This window comes from Crotalus tigris, unplaced genomic scaffold (assembly GCF_016545835.1).
Source record: "Crotalus tigris isolate CLP2741 ecotype Arizona unplaced genomic scaffold, ASM1654583v1 scf7180000017611.44802233496:7321179, whole genome shotgun sequence".
Taxonomy (NCBI): domain Eukaryota; kingdom Metazoa; phylum Chordata; class Lepidosauria; order Squamata; family Viperidae; genus Crotalus; species Crotalus tigris.
In genome coordinates this window covers 3,485,543-3,503,470 of record NW_024096511.1, presented here as the reverse complement: position 1 = coordinate 3,503,470, position 17,928 = coordinate 3,485,543, and the positions used below count along the sequence as shown (strand labels likewise).

Genomic DNA, 17,928 nt, shown 5'->3' with positions numbered 1-17,928 from the left:
TCTGGTGCCGCTCCTGCGAGTTGAGGTGAGGCAGGTGGCTGGGGTGTGTGTGGAACTGCCCCATGTGCCCAACACCCATGCACTTTAGGGCCCCCGCAACCAGGCCACTCCCCGCTCGGTGACCTCCCCCCACCTGTTCAATGACCCGGCTGCCCACCCCTCTTCTCTTTCACTCCCCTTCCAAGCTAGACTGCCATACTAAACAGGATGGGCAGGGGAGGCTCGGTCCCCTTACCTGGTCCCCCTCTGCTGTTTCGGAGCTGGGGGGGAGTGACGGCGAAAGGCCTCCGCCATTGCTGCATGGCAGTTCTGAGGTCTGTGGGTGTGGGACAGCTCACACTCCACCACCTGTCTCACCTCACCTCGTGGCGATGGCACCAGTGCGGTGCATGGCCTCCTGCTCCATTGCAGCAGTAAGCAACCAGATGGTTGGACAGAGTGGGTGTACTCTTAGGATTTATTTTTGGGGTAGGGCTTATATCAGGCGCACACTAAAAATCATGCTAGGACTTATTTTCTGGATGGGTCTTATTTTTGGGGAAATATGATAATGCCAGAGGATTTTCTATCTCTGCCCCTGAACAGGAAAATGCCGTCCTGGAAAATTGCTAGTTCATTTTTTTCCTGACTTCCAAAGAGGTTAGTACTGCATAGTTCTATTTTGCCAGCAAAAAAAAAAAAAAATCTCTCTTCTGTAGGTAGTGTGGTATTGCAGGATACTGTTATAATAACCTATAACAGCAACAGAGAGTATACAGGAGCTCGCTTGCAGACGTTTCATTACCCAAACTAGGTAACATCATCAGTGCATTATCAGTTTGTGTAATGAAACCTCTGCAAGAACACAAACAAGCTCAGAGAGCACGGAGGACCCCTTATTTCAACCCTGAACTGAAAATATTCTCCTTTATTGATACAGGAGCTATTCTGGAAAATGTGTTAAGAGCAAAACATGCTGAGGGCAGAATTCACTCTTCTGGGACTGAGGAAGAGAAAGACTAGTAACAATCAATATTAGTTGGAGATGAAGGTGAAAAAAGTCACTCATGCATCCTGTATTTCACTTTTGTTTAAATAACCTTATGACCTTTCTTGGAATCAAATGCTGTTTTGTGTCAGAGGTAGATAAACTTGGAATTGGGAAAGCGATGGCAGAAATGTTTGCATATTGATGGCCCAAGTAAGTGCATGCTAAGTTTTTAAAAGAGGGGAAAACAGAAAACAGAGTTGCGGATCAGGAATAGGGCAGAATACAAAAAAAAAAAAAAATCACCCACAAAGCTTCTAGCATTGGGTTGTGTATAGGAAGAAAATTGTCGTATTAGTATTTTAAAGTTTTTCAAAGGAGCCACGACTTTTAAACAAAAGCCCTGTTTCTATCTTCAGGAAGGAGAGATCGATTCAGTTCCGCTTTGTTGTTGATGGCTTGGACTCTGTTGGCTCTATGTCCCTGGAGGAATGACTTTGAGAAAGGGCCTCTATGTTGCAGAGGAACTTTGTAAAACAAGTGGAATAATTGCTTTTGAATGTGACGTATGTGTTATTTTATGTGCAGTACATGTATACTTAAATATTTATTTTTGTAAGCATCAAGGAAAGTCTTAGTGGCAGAAGATTTTTAATCCAAATGAACAAAAGACAAGAATAAATGAAGAGAGAAATCAAATGAAGAGAGAAAAATTCAGAAACTTTCCTTGAAGAGAATAAAATGGGATGCTAATTTAGCCTATCCATTACCATTTGAAGGTACGTATACTCTTCGTGACCCTCAGATTTCATGTCTCAGAATCACAAGTTGGAAGGAGTTATTTTGGCCACCAGCTCCAATCCCTCTCAGTGCAGAAATCCAAATTAAATATGTCTGGTATGCTTTCACCAGTTCTGAAGGGTGTTTGATTAGAGCTGTTAAAATCAGGATAAAATTGCCCTTTATTTTTACAGGGTTGCTATAAGCTATGGATATGTAATGGAGATCAACCCAGCTTGTGGCAAAGTACTAAAGGACGTGAATACCACAACCAGCTCAGCTGTAGCAATAGATATGTTTTGGAGCTTCACACAGAAGGATCTACATTGGCTGTTGCTGTGTCCCCTGATACAGGGATAAATCAATTCATTTTTAATATGGCTAGATATGTGGATAGATAATTAAACTTGTTATTCTTCGTTGTACTACAGATGGTGTTTGAGGTCAATTATTTAGCATTCACACAAAAAAATGTAGCATAAAATACAATATAAACAGAGAGATTTTCCTGTTACATACATTTATACAAATGTCAATGTGCTGTGGAGAAAAATATCCATCCCTTATGTTCATTAGAAGATGAGATTTTAGAAAAATATAACCGTCTGAATTTGTGTACTCCAGTTACTAGTTTGGGGAAATGCAATTCTGCAGCATTTGGGAAACTGAGGTAAGCAGCACTGATATTAAATAATTTTAATGAAAATACTTAATCAGTTGTAAAAAGTATTTATTATATCCTTTTTTCAAATTCTGTCCAACTTCAACAATATTTTACAAATAACAGCTGTCAAATCATAACTTTCCCTATAAAATGCACCCCTATATTAAGACCTCAGTAAAATAGAAAATTCAACCAAAAAATATAAATACAAAGCCAAAATAAAGTATACTAAATACAAACACTGGAAATTTAAGTACCCACTACTTGTAGAAATATACATATTTTAAACATAATTACAATCATAAGTCAGTAGCCTGCTGAATGAACTGAATATATTACTTGCAGTTTGAACTAATATTACTTTCTGTAGCATTGGCAGTGAATGCACAGCCAACAATCATAAATTCTTGTTTCATAATTCTTCATTTTTAGTTGATTATATTCCTTATCAAATTAAATTGAGAATTACAGCCTTCGTTTTTGACTGTCATAGCTTTTTCCAAAACTGGCTGTAAAACCAATGTCCTATTTTTTTGATATGATTAAAAATAAACGGTGATTTACTGATGATAAAAATAATTAAACTGGGATTAAGAAAAATAAGCAAAAATGGGTAGAACTGTTATTGAAACAATTTTCTCTTTTCATAATCCTTAAGAGTTCCTTTTGCTTAGAGTTCTTCTGAGCACGAAAAAGGCAGCAAATATATGGTCAGAAAGAATATAATGGGAATTGTTCTGCAGGCATTACTGAATGGTGTTTCATCCTGGGTAAAATTTAAACTCCCAAAGCTCCATCCTTTATTCTATTGTGACACTGGCAAAGCAACATTTACTGGGATTTGACTGGGCTGAGGTGCTGGAGAAATGTTGCTGATTGACTGTTGAGGAACAGAAGCTGCCTCCATTTTGCTGATGTGTATGAAACGCAATCGAAGTTTCAAAGCTGGCCTTAAATTGCAAATAATTTTCTCAACCTTTAATAAAAAGAAAAAAGGTGAAAGAAATGTCAGTATAAATTATGCAGTTTATTAGTATTAGCTTGGTTTTTATCCTGCTTGTCCTTGAAGGGTCAGAGTTTTAGGTATTTATTAGATTTCTAAGGCATCAGGATGACAATAATAGCCAAATATAAAACCCAAGGGCTATATTCTATATTTAAAATGGGGGGCAGAGAAAAAAAGATTAAGAATGTCTAACAAATTATAAAATGCAAACATCCACCCCACTTCTAAAACCGCCATCATGCATTTATTCCCCAAAACATTTATTTCTGATATCAGTTCTCAAACAGCTAGCAGTCCTATCTTTTTTAATTTAAGTTGGTTTCTAGTCTGAAGCAGTTTAAATGGCAATATGGTGAAGATAATAGCAGTGAGTCTTCAGAAAGTCATTAACACTTATTCTAATTAAAATGGTCTATTGACATTAAAAGGGCAGGATATTAAAAAACAAAAACCTAAAAGAGAAAATTTCATTAAAAAAAATGTTAAAAGTTTCACATTTGATTCAAAGCATCTAATATTTCTTTTTGTATAAAATGGAAGAAAAATGTTCAGTTGGTTTCTTCTTATTCACAGGGCATTTGTTGACCTCAGATGGGAAAAGTGAATCAAACTTCAATTCTACTCCAAAGTGCTATTTCTTGTCAGAACTACTATTCACTTACTTGGTCCTTCACACTGTCTCCAGTAAACATATACTTCACATGGTATAGAAAATCACAGATGGGATCCATGTAGCTGAGATGCACGTTGCATTGATCCACTTCCAGAAGCATTTCATAAAAAGCTACTCCAATCTATTGCCAGATACAAACATAAAGTGTACTGAAAACACATAATTTTTTCCCCCATATTGGGTCAGTTCAAATTTGATTTATTTTTAAATTCCAACATTCGTATTATAAAGTTAACACTTATATTACAATTATATTATTTTCTATTTTTTTCATTCCTTTTGTTTAAAATTGTTAAGAAATTGACAACAATAAAAATAATAACACATTTAGTATTTATATCCCAGGTATGGGACGAAAAGGATAAAATGACAAAAATGTAATCAATGAAGAAGAAAAACATAATGACTTCTGTATGTTTTTCAGTTGTACTGATGTTATAATTCCATAAAAGATCAACGTTCTGTTTTACAAAGTTATTATCAAAATGGTTGGATGATTAAAAAAAAAACTACCTGCAGCAAAAACAGCATATGCATTTTTAGTCTTGGAAATGAAATCTCTTTATGGCAATGCATGTCTGTAGAAGACTATTTGTGTGAAAATACTTTATTATGAATATGGTAAAATATAATTAAACAAGCATTTTGTGCATTCTCAGCTGCCTAGCAATTGAATGCTGAGGTAAAAAAAATCCACCCAAAAATTGATCCTTGTTTTCAGAGAGAGCTTGAAATCAACTGTGCTTAGCTATCTATGCTGAAGTGCCGTGAATTTTTTTGACACCCAAAATATCCTTGGGAATTCGTTTTTAAACTTTTTTTGTTCTGCTTGAAGAAACGAGATAATGAATGCTGAAGTCTAGGGTCCTGTCTTTGTTTTTATTTGCACTGTGCCTTGATGAAAACTGCATTTGTGCTTCCCTACCAAATGAAGTTCCTGTGAAAGAATACAAATACTTCTTCACTAAGTCAATTATTCTTGGAAGCTTTATATATATAAAAAAATATCCTGTAAGTTTGTTTCAAACTTCCCTTTGGAAAGGAGAATTTTGCCCAATTCAGAAAAATTTTAACTTATTCTTTTGCAAAATCTAAACAGTGTAGCTATTTTTTTTTTTTTTGGATGGCAACCTACCTCTAGCATGCATCTGGTCCTCTCTTGCTGGAACCTCTGTAGAAACGGGCCAACAAGATGATAGACATAAAGGAGCTGGAATTCAGTCTTAACTATTGGTATCAGCACTTCAGTGAGAAACCTGTAATATTTCGTAAGATATAATAAATTAAATCTTCAAAAATGAAAGTAACTGAAAATAGTTTTTTTGAAAGCTCCCAAATTCTATCAAGACTCAATTATTACTGATAGCCATGGGATAAAAATAATTAAATTTGACCGTTAAGTGTACCTAGTAGGAGCTTGGTATGAATATGTGATCTATCTATACAGCAGAGGCCTTCAAACTTGGCAACTTTAAGACTTGTGGACTTCAATTCCCAGAATTCCTCAGTCAGCCCTGCTGGCTGAGGAATTCTGGAAATTGAAGTCCACAAGTCTTAAAGTTGCCAAGTTTGAAGACCCCTTGATCTACAGCACATGCAAACTACTGAAGATGATATTCATCGATTGCAAACGTCACCCAGTAATACCTACTTTGGAATGAGGGAAAGCTGGCCAATGCTTGAATGGTGCCAGACAGCATGTGCCAATGCTAAGGTGTAGCTACAGCACATCTCAGAGTAAGACTGGTGACAAGCCGTGAAGTCAAACAGTTGGAATGGATACCCAACCCATTCCGTCTCTGAAGTCAAACTAGGACTGTTGATAACACTCACAATCCGTTCATGGAGGACAATCCAGTAGGGCTCCTTGGAAAACAAAATCAGACGCACAACAAAGATTAGAGAGAGAGCTAGCATGTGCATAACCTAAATGCCTTTTTCTTCCTTTAATTGGAATTTTAAACCCCAGGTAACTTACAGGTAAGGCAGTGATAACCAACCCAATTGCATTCATCCAGGCGGTGATATTTTCTCTGGGCACCAGAGGCTGACTGTTAGGAAAGCAAGAGGAAAAAAAAATCAGTTTTGGCACTCTGGAGTCTGGAACTGGGACAGTAAAGCTATGCATACTGGTTGTCCTCAACGTACAACCACGACTGAGTCCAAAATTTCTGTCGCTAAGCAAGAGAGCTGTTAAATGAATTTTGCTCCATTTTATGGCATTTCTTGTCAGAGCTGTTAAGTGAATCCCTGAAGTTGTTAAGGTAGTAACATGGTTGTTAAGTGGATCTGGCTTGCCCATCAATTCCGCTTGTCAGGTGGCGGCAAAAGATGATCACATGACCCCCAGGTCTGATCACATGACCGTAAGGACACTGCAATGGTCGTTAAGTGTGAAAAATAGTCACTAAACTTTTTTTAGTCACTAAACAAATGGTTGTAAGTTGAGGACTGTCTGTACTGTTCAAAAACAAATCAACTAAATAAACTTCAATAACCCTTCCTCTTTTGATTATGTTAAACCAGTGTTTCCCAAACTTGACAATTTTAAGGCATGAGGACTTCAACTCCCAGAATTCCACAGCCAGCGTTGCTGGCTGTGGAATTCTGGGAGTTGAAGTCCTCATGCCTTAAAATTGTCAAGTTTGGGAAACACTGTGTTAAACTAATAAAATCTATATTCTAGCTTCATAATACTGGGATTATTTCTATAAAAAAAATACATACCTTTTCAAAACAACGTTCAGAAGGTCATTGCCCACATCCTTCCCCGGAACAGCCAAGGCCATGAGTTCAACACAGGTCACATGGAGGGCGTGGGCAGCTGGATTAGGAAATTCATTGAACCTCCAATCACAGTTTGGGAATGGACTGGATGATTTACCAGCCATCGGTGTTTGCAGTTAAGCTAATAAATTACTGTATTTTATAGGAAATAAGTATGTGAAACATGATGTCATAAACCCAACAGATGCTCTTCAGCCAGCGAAGTAAAAAGGTTGTGCAGACACACACATATATATAATTGGGGAGGACCTTTCAAGCAGCTGCAAGCTTTCTAAAGGGTGCTCTAATGCAGACATGTCAAACTCATGTGACGTTGCGCGTTGCTGGCAATGGGGTGGGTGCGGTTTCCTCGTGACGCGTCCGCCCTGTGGGCCGGCAGTTTGACACCCCTGCTCTAATGCTTAAAGAAGGCATGTATATTCACATCTGCAAATCACCTTTCAACTGCTCTGACCAGCTTTAATAATTGTGCACGTATGCTACTTAAGCATATGTATTTCCTACCAAAGAACACAATATGTTATTACATTTTGAATAAACTTCCTCAGCTTCAAAATTTAAAAGTAAACTAGCTAAAAGATTTGATTCTTTGCTCTTTTTTTAAAAAAATTTTTTTAGCTTACCTACTAAAATAAGGCAATGTGCTTATTGTGCTAGGAAGCCAATTGTTCTTATCTTAACTGGGAGTTATTTCCTAGTAAACGCTGATATGGCAAAACATTGAAATTGCACATACCGTATATTGTTCTCATTTTGCAGTGATAGTCTGAATGCTATTGGCAGAGAACTATTAATAACTGAATGCTACAGAAATAACAGCACAGCTAGTTTAAAGAGAATAACCAATGTTCTATATACTATTATTTTATATACATTCATTATTTTAGAAAGGATATTATCCACCAGCCTCCCAATTAGTTTGCAGTAATACATATCATCGGGGACCCATGGGTTATCTTCTCGTGGATTCATAGCGCATTTAAGATAAGTATCACTTAAACACCACCCTAATGGCCGGTTGTCCTTTAGGGAACCAATGATGGCATGGACAAGCTTCCGTTTGAGGTTGGTTCGCTCTCGGAGATGTCCCTCATAATAGTGAAGGGTATTGTAGAGGTAGGTCACTGGCCGATCTGCCAAGAAACAAATCCTAAGTAAGCAGCTGTGTTCGCACTTTTTACAATCTGGATTACCATATATATATATATATATATATATATATATATATATATATATATATATATATATATACACACACACACACACACACACACACACACACACACACACACACACACACACACCAAGAAAATGATCTGTGCTTTGTTCAAATTATATAAACTGACATTCTTCACATGCTATTCTTTTTTCTTTCTTTTCAGATTTGCATAATTTACTACAGTTTGCCAGTTATAGAAGAATTAAGGATATTGAAATGTCATTCCCAGACCTGGGAATCTCATTCAGCAATTGTATGGACTTCATATACATTCCTTTATTATCCTCTTTGTACCTGTATAGCCTAGACATGCTTCCGTCATGAGGAAAAGACCAGCTGAAAGCTAAATTTATTTTTCACTCACAAACAAAAGTGGCAGTGAAAGAAAAAGTTTTGTGGAGTGGTGGCTTACAAAAGTTCTTTCTTGCGATTTGCAGATTATTAGAAGACTGAAGTCACACAAATCAAAATGGCATGCAAAATGTTTGGAGATGGTGCAGGAACTTGATTCTCTGATAGAATTAAAAACTTTGATGATTCATTCATGTGACACAAAAATCACCTAATCTTAAAATTCTGATAAACAAGATAAATAAACATCTTCAAGATGAAAAGACTTGTTTAGTTAGACAATTATTTGGTAAAATAATTTTCCATTTTAAACACTTCTTAAACAATGCTGAGGAAAATCAATCCAAGGCTCCATATAGTCCCTTTGTAATAATCAGATTATATGTTTGCATATATAAGATTATATGTTTGCTTTCTTCCAACCTATGTATATACTGTTAGAAGTGTACCACATGAAAGCTGTAGCTCTTAAGATTTAACAAAACTGACAATTGAATTTTTTCTCCATGTATCTTTCACTCGGTCTTTGATAAAATTCTTGTAACCTAAAGGATAACAAATTCATTTAGCCTTTATATTTTGCGTAATAAATTCTGTAAGTTATATTTTGCGTAATTAATCCAATTTGCATGGATCCAAAATTCAAGTTGCTGGATTACACAATCTGAATATTTTAAACCATGGAGAATTAATTTTTTTTTTGAAAAAAATGTTATCAGAAAGAGGGAAGAGAGGGGACAGGTGTACTCATACTATTAGGATTAGAATATACTCACAAATGCAGTGTCACATTTATCTCCTCTAACATATTACTGAAAGATAGTCACCTGTTTCCTGGCAACTTCAAGAGATTTGATGCTTGTACAGAGTTCAACAGAAGTCAAGGGCTTCTCTTTTTCTTCACTAGAAAGGATAGCTCTTCCTGAATCCATCTACTAACCCATGCACTCACATGCCTGAGTATTTTTAATGAGGGCTTACTTCTCAGACCTGCTGCATTGCCACTGCTCAATATATCCTGACTCAATTATTCTTTACAAACTTGTCTGTCTGCAGTTTCCATTCATCCTAGAAACAGTTTTCCAGCAGCAAGTCTGACAATGCAATTACTTCTCTACCACATTTTTAAGACAAACACAATCGCCACAGTCGGTATAAGACTCAGACACGTCATGAAATAAATAGAAATTTTAATTACAGAGAACATTTGTTATCAATCAATCAATAAGCATTTATTATTATCAATTCAGTAATATTACAGCAACAAAACAACTTTCATTAGAACTCACCGTGAAATTTGTACAAGCCTCCTAAGTGATCTAGCAGAGTCTCCAAGGATTTGGACACTGGTAAAAGTTCCAGAAATCTGTGGATCACAATGTCAAACACTGGCAGGAAGCGAAGGCAAACGTTCCCAAAGTAAATTGGTAAATACTGTGGTTGGATTTGAACAGGAGGATTGACTTGCTCTGCTAACCCTTCAAAATACAGCTTTTCAGGGTATTTCTGAGGGAAAAAAAATAATTTGCTTGGGTTTAACAAGCTTTCATTATTGATGTTCTATTTTCTTCCCACATTTGAGTAAGATTTCTCTCTAATGCTTTATATCCATATTTTAATGGGAAAATATCTGGCACAAACACCTACATCAGAGGTGTCCAACCTCTGTGGACTTCAACTCCCAGAATTCCCCAGCCAATCATGATCATTAGCCCTCAATAACAACAAGAAAATGTACGTCAATCCTAGTATTACTTCAAATGTGCTCCATCACTAACAAGATGATCTTCTGCCACTCGGAAAAATAGTTGTGTATTTGTTTGTTGTAGAAGCACTGCTATTTAGGGCAATTAAAAGACAAACCAGAAGTACCTTGTGGTAGCTCATGTGTTTTGTATGCCAGTCATTCTGTAGCCAATGCTCCGGAGAGTTCTCCTTCACAAAATCACTCACTCTGTTTCGGAAGTCATTGGGTTTCAGTAGGAGCAATTGAATAATGAAATAGCACACTTGGGCTTCATTGCCTTCATGACTGCGCATTGCCTTAAATAATGAAAACAATTTAAAAATGAATCAAAGTTGAACTACAAGGCAGCGCTACAAAATACCTACAGGAATATTTCTAATTTATCTGGAGTATAGCTCAAGTAAAAAAAAAAAAAAGAATTTGAAAACCAGTTAAATATAAAACTTCCCACATTTTTTTTAATTTTTGACTCAAAAACCTGTTCACGAAAACTAGGATTTCTCAAGAATGCACTTTATAGTGGTTGAAAGGAAATCTAAAATTATTTCTTTTAATACCCTTCAAAGAATCAAACAGCCTTCTCTACAGGACATGATAATCCACTGACATGAATACTTGAACTAATTTCAATCCTTCCATAATCATGTATAAAAATATGATACAATTCACCAACACCATTCATTTCTAGTTGAGGAAGTGAGGTGAGGCAACCAAGACTTACAGAAGCCTATGTGATTCTGATATCAATTTTTTTAATTGCCTGCTTGTACAGCAATGCTGTATTACTTAGACCAGGGGTAGGCAACCTTGGCTTTTTTATGACTCGTGGACTTCAACTTCCAGAATTCCTGAGCCTTTCAATGACATTTTAGCAGCGTTTTTGGGATCCACGAAATTTTGCAAAGTCTTTGAAAGCAATATTGTGATCATAATATCTGATAAATCTCTGAACAGATAATGGCAACTTCTCTCTCAGCATTCCTTACCAAACACAGTATCAACCGATCCAATGTCACAATGTTGTACTTCCACACCATGTCATTAAGAATTTCAATACATTTGTTGAGCTGCTGGCCCCCAGCTGAGGTAGAAAATTCATAGACCAGGAAATCTGCAAATGTCCTGACATGAGCAACCAGGGCTCTGGCTCCAATTCTTTCTAGTACTCTAAAGTAGGAGAGAGAAGTATAGTATGACATAATATGAAAACCAATTCCCCCCCCCATCCTCCTCAAAAGGCTGTGTTATCAAGTAACCAGCTTTTAAAGTTCCACTCTTAGAAGGTTCTACAGATTGAAATTTGTATGAATAAACCAGATTTGATGAAACAATGTTGTAAAATGGAAAGTCGTGATTCTTCGGTTTCTAAATGGATTTTTTCCCCAAGGCTATTGACAGAAGCACAATCTGTGTTGCTTTGCAATGAAAGCACCGGTTATAAAAGTCCACTTTAATTGTACCACTAGCAATCTGTTTAATGTGTTCAATTACAGGCAGTCCTTGACTTACGACCACAATTGAGCCCAACTCTTCTGTTGTTAAGCAAGACAGTTCTTCAGTTTTGCCTCATGGACCTTTCTTGCCAGAGAGTTAAGTGAATCACTGCAGTTGTTAAGCTAGTAACACAGTTGTTGAGTGAAATCTAGCTTCTCCATTGATTCTGTTTGTCAGAAGGTCCGCGAAAAGTGATCACATGACCCCAGGACATTGCAACGGTCATAAATACATGCCCAAATTTTGATCACATGATTATGGGGATGCTGCAACGGTCGTAAGTATGAAAACTGGTAGTAAGTCATTTTTTTTCCCAGTGCCATTCTAACTCCGAAAGGTCACTAAACGAATGGCTGTAAGTCAAGGAGTTTTGCATTACAAGAAAAGTATACCGCAAACTTGCTCCTGTGCTATCCAGTATTTTGCAAACTTTAGAAAACAAAACACGTGTTATTTCAAATGAATGGCCACTATGCAGAAAATGTTCTCTATGTCTACAGTGTCCCAAGTATTATTCCATTTTGCTTTATAGTGCCATGGTATAAACAATAATTAAATCTTTTAAACCATACCGATAACCAATTTGGTTAATGTGATCGGTTTCTAAGAGCATTTTCCAGAGGAGACACAGGAAGAGAGGAGGGGAGCCTTGCATAGAAAAATGGGTGATGATATCATTTTCAATTGACATGGATTTCCACTTTCGGTATTCCTCTTCCACATTTTTTTTTAAGTTGAACCGGCTCTCTTGAGGCACGTTGTTCTGTTTGAAGAATGCCTGAAATAAAACAAGTTAGTAGTCACTAAAACAAAGTTCATTTTTATCTAAAATGTATTATATTCTGTGAAGCCACTCCAATTAAATAATTCAATTTTCCTAGTGACCAACTCTCTTCTCTATCTATGGCACAATTTTACCAACTTCCATTTTGGACAACTTAATTCTAACTTTCATCTTCTTGATAGACAAAGATAAACATAAATCTGATACCCTCTTAGGTCAGTGATGGTGAACCTTTTAGAGACCAAGTGCCCAAAAATTGCCTCTGCCTGCCCACAGGGCCACCCACTGCCTCCACGGACCATCACAGCAGATTGCCATGGCGGCCCAGCAACGCCATGGTGGCCACGTCCTCCGCCCGTGCCCCGCACCATCTGTGTGTGATGGGGCACGAGGGCGGAGTCTTGTTAAAGTCTGCCCGGCTGCCATGTCCTTGGCTGCGCTGTTCCACATGGGCTGCACCCGGGGGCGACTCTCCTCTGGGGGGCTGTTGGTGAGGAGGGGGCTGTGGGGAGAGGTGGAGCTGGGGTGACGGCGCACGTGCCCACAGAGAGGGCTCTGAGTGCCGCCTCTGGCATGCATGCCATAGGTTCACCACCACTGTCTTAGGTAATTGCTAAGAGTCAATGCTGACTTGTGGAATATAATCAATCATTAGTGTATGACTGTGTGCGCATGTGTATGTGCTTTAAAACTCTTAATAAGTTAAAAATATTTAAAACTAAGAAGAGCTGTACAACAGAAATATACAAAACCCATCATGACATATCTTTTTTTTTAAGTAGTCATCAGAACTGGAATGCCTGAAGATGATACTGAAATTGCAATTCAATGCAATTAAAAGATTGAATCTTATAATTGTAGGATTATATTATTGCCTCTTATAATTATGAGATTCAACCTTATAGTATTGTAATTTAATTCAAAGTTAATGACAATAGAGCATGTTTATAAATGTGCGTTTTGTAACAAAAGCGTGAGTTTTTGTACAAATTTCTAAAAAGATAAGACTAATGTAGAAATGGAGGAAAAAACAAACAAACACAACAGATGGAAATAATATTTAGCTCGAAGCAAATTTTATACAAGAATATAATTATCATCTTTCATGACAAGATTACTGAACCCAATGCTTCTCAACCTTTGCAAATTTAAAATATGTGAACTTCAACTCTCAGAATTGGTTGGGCAATCTGAGAGTGGAAGTCTACATATCTTAAACTTGCCAGGATTGAGAAAGACTGATTTAAGCTAAGCTATTACCTGCAGAGGAGCTGGGAAACAACTCAAAGTGTGGGTTGCCCAATTATGGGGAGTAAAGCTCATGATAGTTTGCAGGATATCTTTGCACCAAGTCCCCTGAATGGAATCTGAACCTGTGAAAAAATCTAAAACAGAAAGTTAAACATAACCGACTATTCAAAAAATTAAAACAAACACAACTGGATTAACGAATACTATCATCATCCAGTAATTCTGTTTGCAATCCTTCAGTTGCTCTTAATTATAGTTCTTCACTTCTGCTAAGCTTCATTAAATGATTACTCAATCTGTGAACAGTCCAAGTCCTAGTACCATATGGTTTATTCTAGTCAGAACTACACTAATTAAGCCAACTATTCCTGAAGTCGCTGCAAGAGGAATGGACTTCATACAATTTCTAAATGGAATATTATCCTACACTAGAATCTACATGTCATATCAAGAGAAAACAACTGCATGTTCAATCTGAGAAGTCTATCAGTAGAGGTAAATCAACAACATTTAAGATACTTTAAAAATTAGCACAGTTCTAACCATTTCTATTTTCTAAGTAGGATCCATGAAAATCTGGAATTGTTACCTGTGACGTGCGTTGCTCTTGCTAGAGTCAAAATGAGTGCTCTGTTCAGTTCCTCCGATTCTGCTGAAAGCACGGTTTTGGGCTCATTAAGGAATCGAGTAAATTGTGGCTGGACTTCAGAGCTGCCCAAGGCAGTAATCAGCCGCAGTGCTGTGCTTTCCACACTATAAAAAGAATACACTCTGAAGGATATGTTATGCTAATTACAGAAAATTGAAGTAGAAAACACCTAGTTTCGATTAATTGTATTATAAAATTGCACAAGCCACATTTCCCACATGGTTAAATTGTAGATTGGTGAAATGCATTGACTCTTGAAGGCATTACATCAAAGAAATAAACAGGAGATGTAATCAATCCAGCACTATTTGGATTTGTAACCTTATTTTTTAGTATCGTCTAGCATTGTGAATATATACGTGTATATTTCAAGTAGCTTAGCAAGGCAGAAATGCTGCAAGTAAATTTAGTCTTTAACAGGGGCTCTGGAGATAACAGTAAATATTTTAACTTCTAACTAAAATTACAAACCAGTTAATTTCAGGTACATTTTGCTTGAAACAACTCAGATTGAATTCATGGATACATTTTTTAAATTATAATCTGCAAGGAGTCAGATGAAATGAAAAGGTGCAATTTATCAAACAATAAAGCAAAATAATCCCATCCCCAAGATATAGCTGCACTGAAGATGAAATGGAAAGTTTCCATTCATCCCAATAAAGGCCACCCCTTATAATAAGCTACTAAAAACCCAGAGGCTATCTTAAGGAAGGAAATCCAGAATGTATCGTGCATCTAAATGATTGAATTTATTTCTCAAAATAGTTCAGTGCTTACTAAATCATAGTCCAGAAGAAAAAAACAAAATGTTTGCTTGTCTCTTCACTTCCTTCCTTGGAACTAAGCCTATTATTCAATTAAATCATCAGATGAAATTGGAATTGGTGGTAAAATCAGGAACCAGAATTGTAATTGATGTTTACGTTCTTGATCAGGCAATTGCAACTAAAAATAGTAAAGTTGTGGTTTAATTAAAGCACAAATGTATTGTTGACAGGTGACACAGTTATTATTATTTCAATGTATGTACCACATTGAATCCAGAAGAATGCTTAAAAATCACTAATTGCTAAAACTCAAATTGAGGTCTTAAATCTTTTCCTATAATGTAATGCATAGCCTTTTGAATTGATCGTTAATATGGGTTGGCATTGTTTAAATGAGTTTATTATGATTTGTTCTGTGGATTATATTTTAACTCCCCCTGCTCTTTTTAAGTACTCAATCTTACACAAGGCCCAATAAAATGAAGAAGCAGGGGAGGTGGAGGAGAAATTCTCAAGTTTGTTCTGATTTGTAAAGCTGTAGATGGAATGGCAGAATCTAGGAGTGGAGTTAAAAGGGGAATCAGCCTAGAATCCCTACATAGTCACAAGAGAACTAAGTTCAACCCCTCTTGAGTTCTGTTTACTATCATTTAACTCTAAGCAAGTGCTGACCATTACCCAACTGACTTCCAGTTATGCAATATAACTGTCTTCCTCACTTTCCCATTGAATCCTTTATGGTTCCTAAAAATGAACGGAAGGTAGCTCCATTTTATAAGCAGTGGGCAGCACTAACATCCAAGTCTATATGGACTGCTATCAAACATTCCCCCCCTCCCAAAGCTCCCATTCTGTGCAAATTAGCAGGACTGTCATAAGTTAAATGTGTAGATTTTGTTCAATTTTATTCTTCGAATGATTTTCTGACAAGCCTAGTGTTTCTAAAACAAAAATGATGATTTGCTGAAAATACTATTACCACAAATGAAGCTGGTTTTGATTGGTCTGTGGAAAGGCAGCTAGAGAATGAAGATTACTAAGAAGCTGGACTCTGTAATGAGGCTGTATGTGGTGCATGCGATAGCTGAACATCTCCAACAGGGTATGCAAGATCCCCCAAGCATGAGACTTAAAAACTGTAGGCAGCAGTTGACCTGAGAAGAAAAGAAGTCCTGCCAATTATTTTCTAGTGAAAAATGAAGAGAAAGCCAGCTTTCTTGGAAGCATAAATCCACCCAGATTCTTACATTTACAAACAATTCTCAACTCAATATTCTTTGCAGTAAAATATTACTGCTATATAGAAAAATCTGAAAAGCCAGAGGCTCATTTTTACAGGCATATTATTACTATACAAATAAGAATGTCACAGTGTTTATCAAGTCACCACACCATTACACACAAGCTTAAAAGATCCCATTTAAAGGGCAGGTCTTTAGTAAAAGGCCAAAGATTCATACAAGGTGAAGAAAAACAAGGGGACTACATCAAGTCATTGTAGAGTAGCTTCAGATACCAATCTAAGCCCCCCCCCAAAAAAAATTGGTTGGGTTCACAAACTGCACTATGACAAAATGTATTATGCTTAACTGTAATTTAAAGAGTGACTCAATTACAGGGGTGATGAGTAATTGGGAGAGTTTTAAAAAAGAGGTTAAGGATACATCATCGTGGAGAAAATCTATGTAGTCACTAGGAATCAAAAATGACTTGATGGCAGAATCAATTTAGCAGGTGAGATGAATATTGTGAATTGTATATAATATTATAGTTAAAGAGGTATGAATTCAGTTTATTGTGATTTATTCCTCAGATCATTCTTCTAAAATTATAGCCAATTATGTATGAATAAAGCCAATCACAAATTAACCTTGGGCCAATCATTCTCACTCTAAATTATTTACCAAGGCTATTTACAGTTTTCAAGGTTTTAAACATTTTATCTGAAATTTCGGAGAGACGGAAATCATAAAAAACATTATGAGAATATACAATATAATATAAATGTTGCCTCTGATGGACTTAGATTTTGAAAGGATAAATTTCAGTTTCACTAAAAGATACTTATATCACAAAATAAGTATATTTTCTTCCATCATTTTTTAGCTAATATGGCCAATGGTCAGATTGTAGAGGCTATAATCAATCAATTTCTGGAAGGTTATAGACTGATTGGCATCAAGTAACATGAGAACAGGCAGACTTTTCTCCTGAGAGACCAAGTCTCTCATCAGACATAATACCCCATATTCTTTAGATTATTGCATAGCGTTAAGGAATGGTTTCTTTGATATTATAATATGCAAAGAAGCAACTAGGGGAAAATAGTCTTGCAGGATCCTGTTATTGTAACCTAACAATAAAGGTAATGTTAATACTAATCTTCTTTCTGGACTACCTTGAAAGGTTGACATCAATCTCGCAAGTCTGAAAATATATCTCTCCCCTACCCCCTTACCTTTTCAGTTCAAGAAATTAGGAAGGGTCCTTTCTGAAATGTTTACTATGCCCCCATTCCTCCTGCAGACTAAGCTGTCTCTTATCTGTCTCTTTTTAAAAATATATATATATATATTATTAATTTTTTTAACATAATCACCATTAATATTTGGTAAACAGCGTATTGTCTGCGTTTATATTTACAAAGAATCAATAACAATTGGTTTCTATAATTCCACACTGCACATAGTAGCATTCCTTGATTTTCTCTTCTTCCAATAATATTCTTTTTTATCAACCTTAAACTACCGTATTTTCTGGCGTATAAGACGACTTTCTAAAGCGCG

At 36.5% G+C, this 17,928-nt stretch overlaps 1 protein-coding gene across 8 annotated transcripts in view; it reads right to left on the bottom strand.

Annotated features, from left to right (window-relative positions):
* Nucleotides 1–2,460: 2,460 nt before the first annotated feature.
* The window catches only part of MED23 (mediator complex subunit 23), a 50,907-nt gene continuing 35,439 nt past the window's right edge, over nt 2,461–17,928 (bottom strand). For 6 of the 8 annotated variants that reach the window (XM_039324139.1, XM_039324149.1, XM_039324176.1 and 3 more), the window contains 14 exons: nt 16,122–16,296; nt 14,313–14,476; nt 13,733–13,857; nt 12,261–12,466; nt 11,181–11,361; nt 10,320–10,490; nt 9,737–9,953; nt 7,774–8,010; nt 6,818–6,983; nt 6,069–6,141; nt 5,742–5,956; nt 5,226–5,346; nt 4,080–4,211; nt 2,461–3,387 (listed from right to left, as the gene is read on the bottom strand). In XM_039324139.1, the coding sequence (XP_039180073.1) occupies nt 3,217–3,387; nt 4,080–4,211; nt 5,226–5,346; nt 5,742–5,956; nt 6,069–6,141; nt 6,818–6,983; nt 7,774–8,010; nt 9,737–9,953; nt 10,320–10,490; nt 11,181–11,361; nt 12,261–12,466; nt 13,733–13,857; nt 14,313–14,476; nt 16,122–16,296 (2,354 nt within the window). In that variant the 3' untranslated portion in view covers nt 2,461–3,216. Of the gene's footprint in view, nt 3,388–4,079; nt 4,212–5,225; nt 5,347–5,741; nt 5,957–6,068; nt 6,142–6,817; nt 7,012–7,773; nt 8,011–9,736; nt 9,954–10,319; nt 10,491–11,180; nt 11,362–12,260; nt 12,467–13,732; nt 13,858–14,312; nt 14,477–16,121; nt 16,297–17,928 lie in introns of those variants that run through there. The other 2 variants (XM_039324194.1, XM_039324204.1) reach the window with 2 other exon arrangements.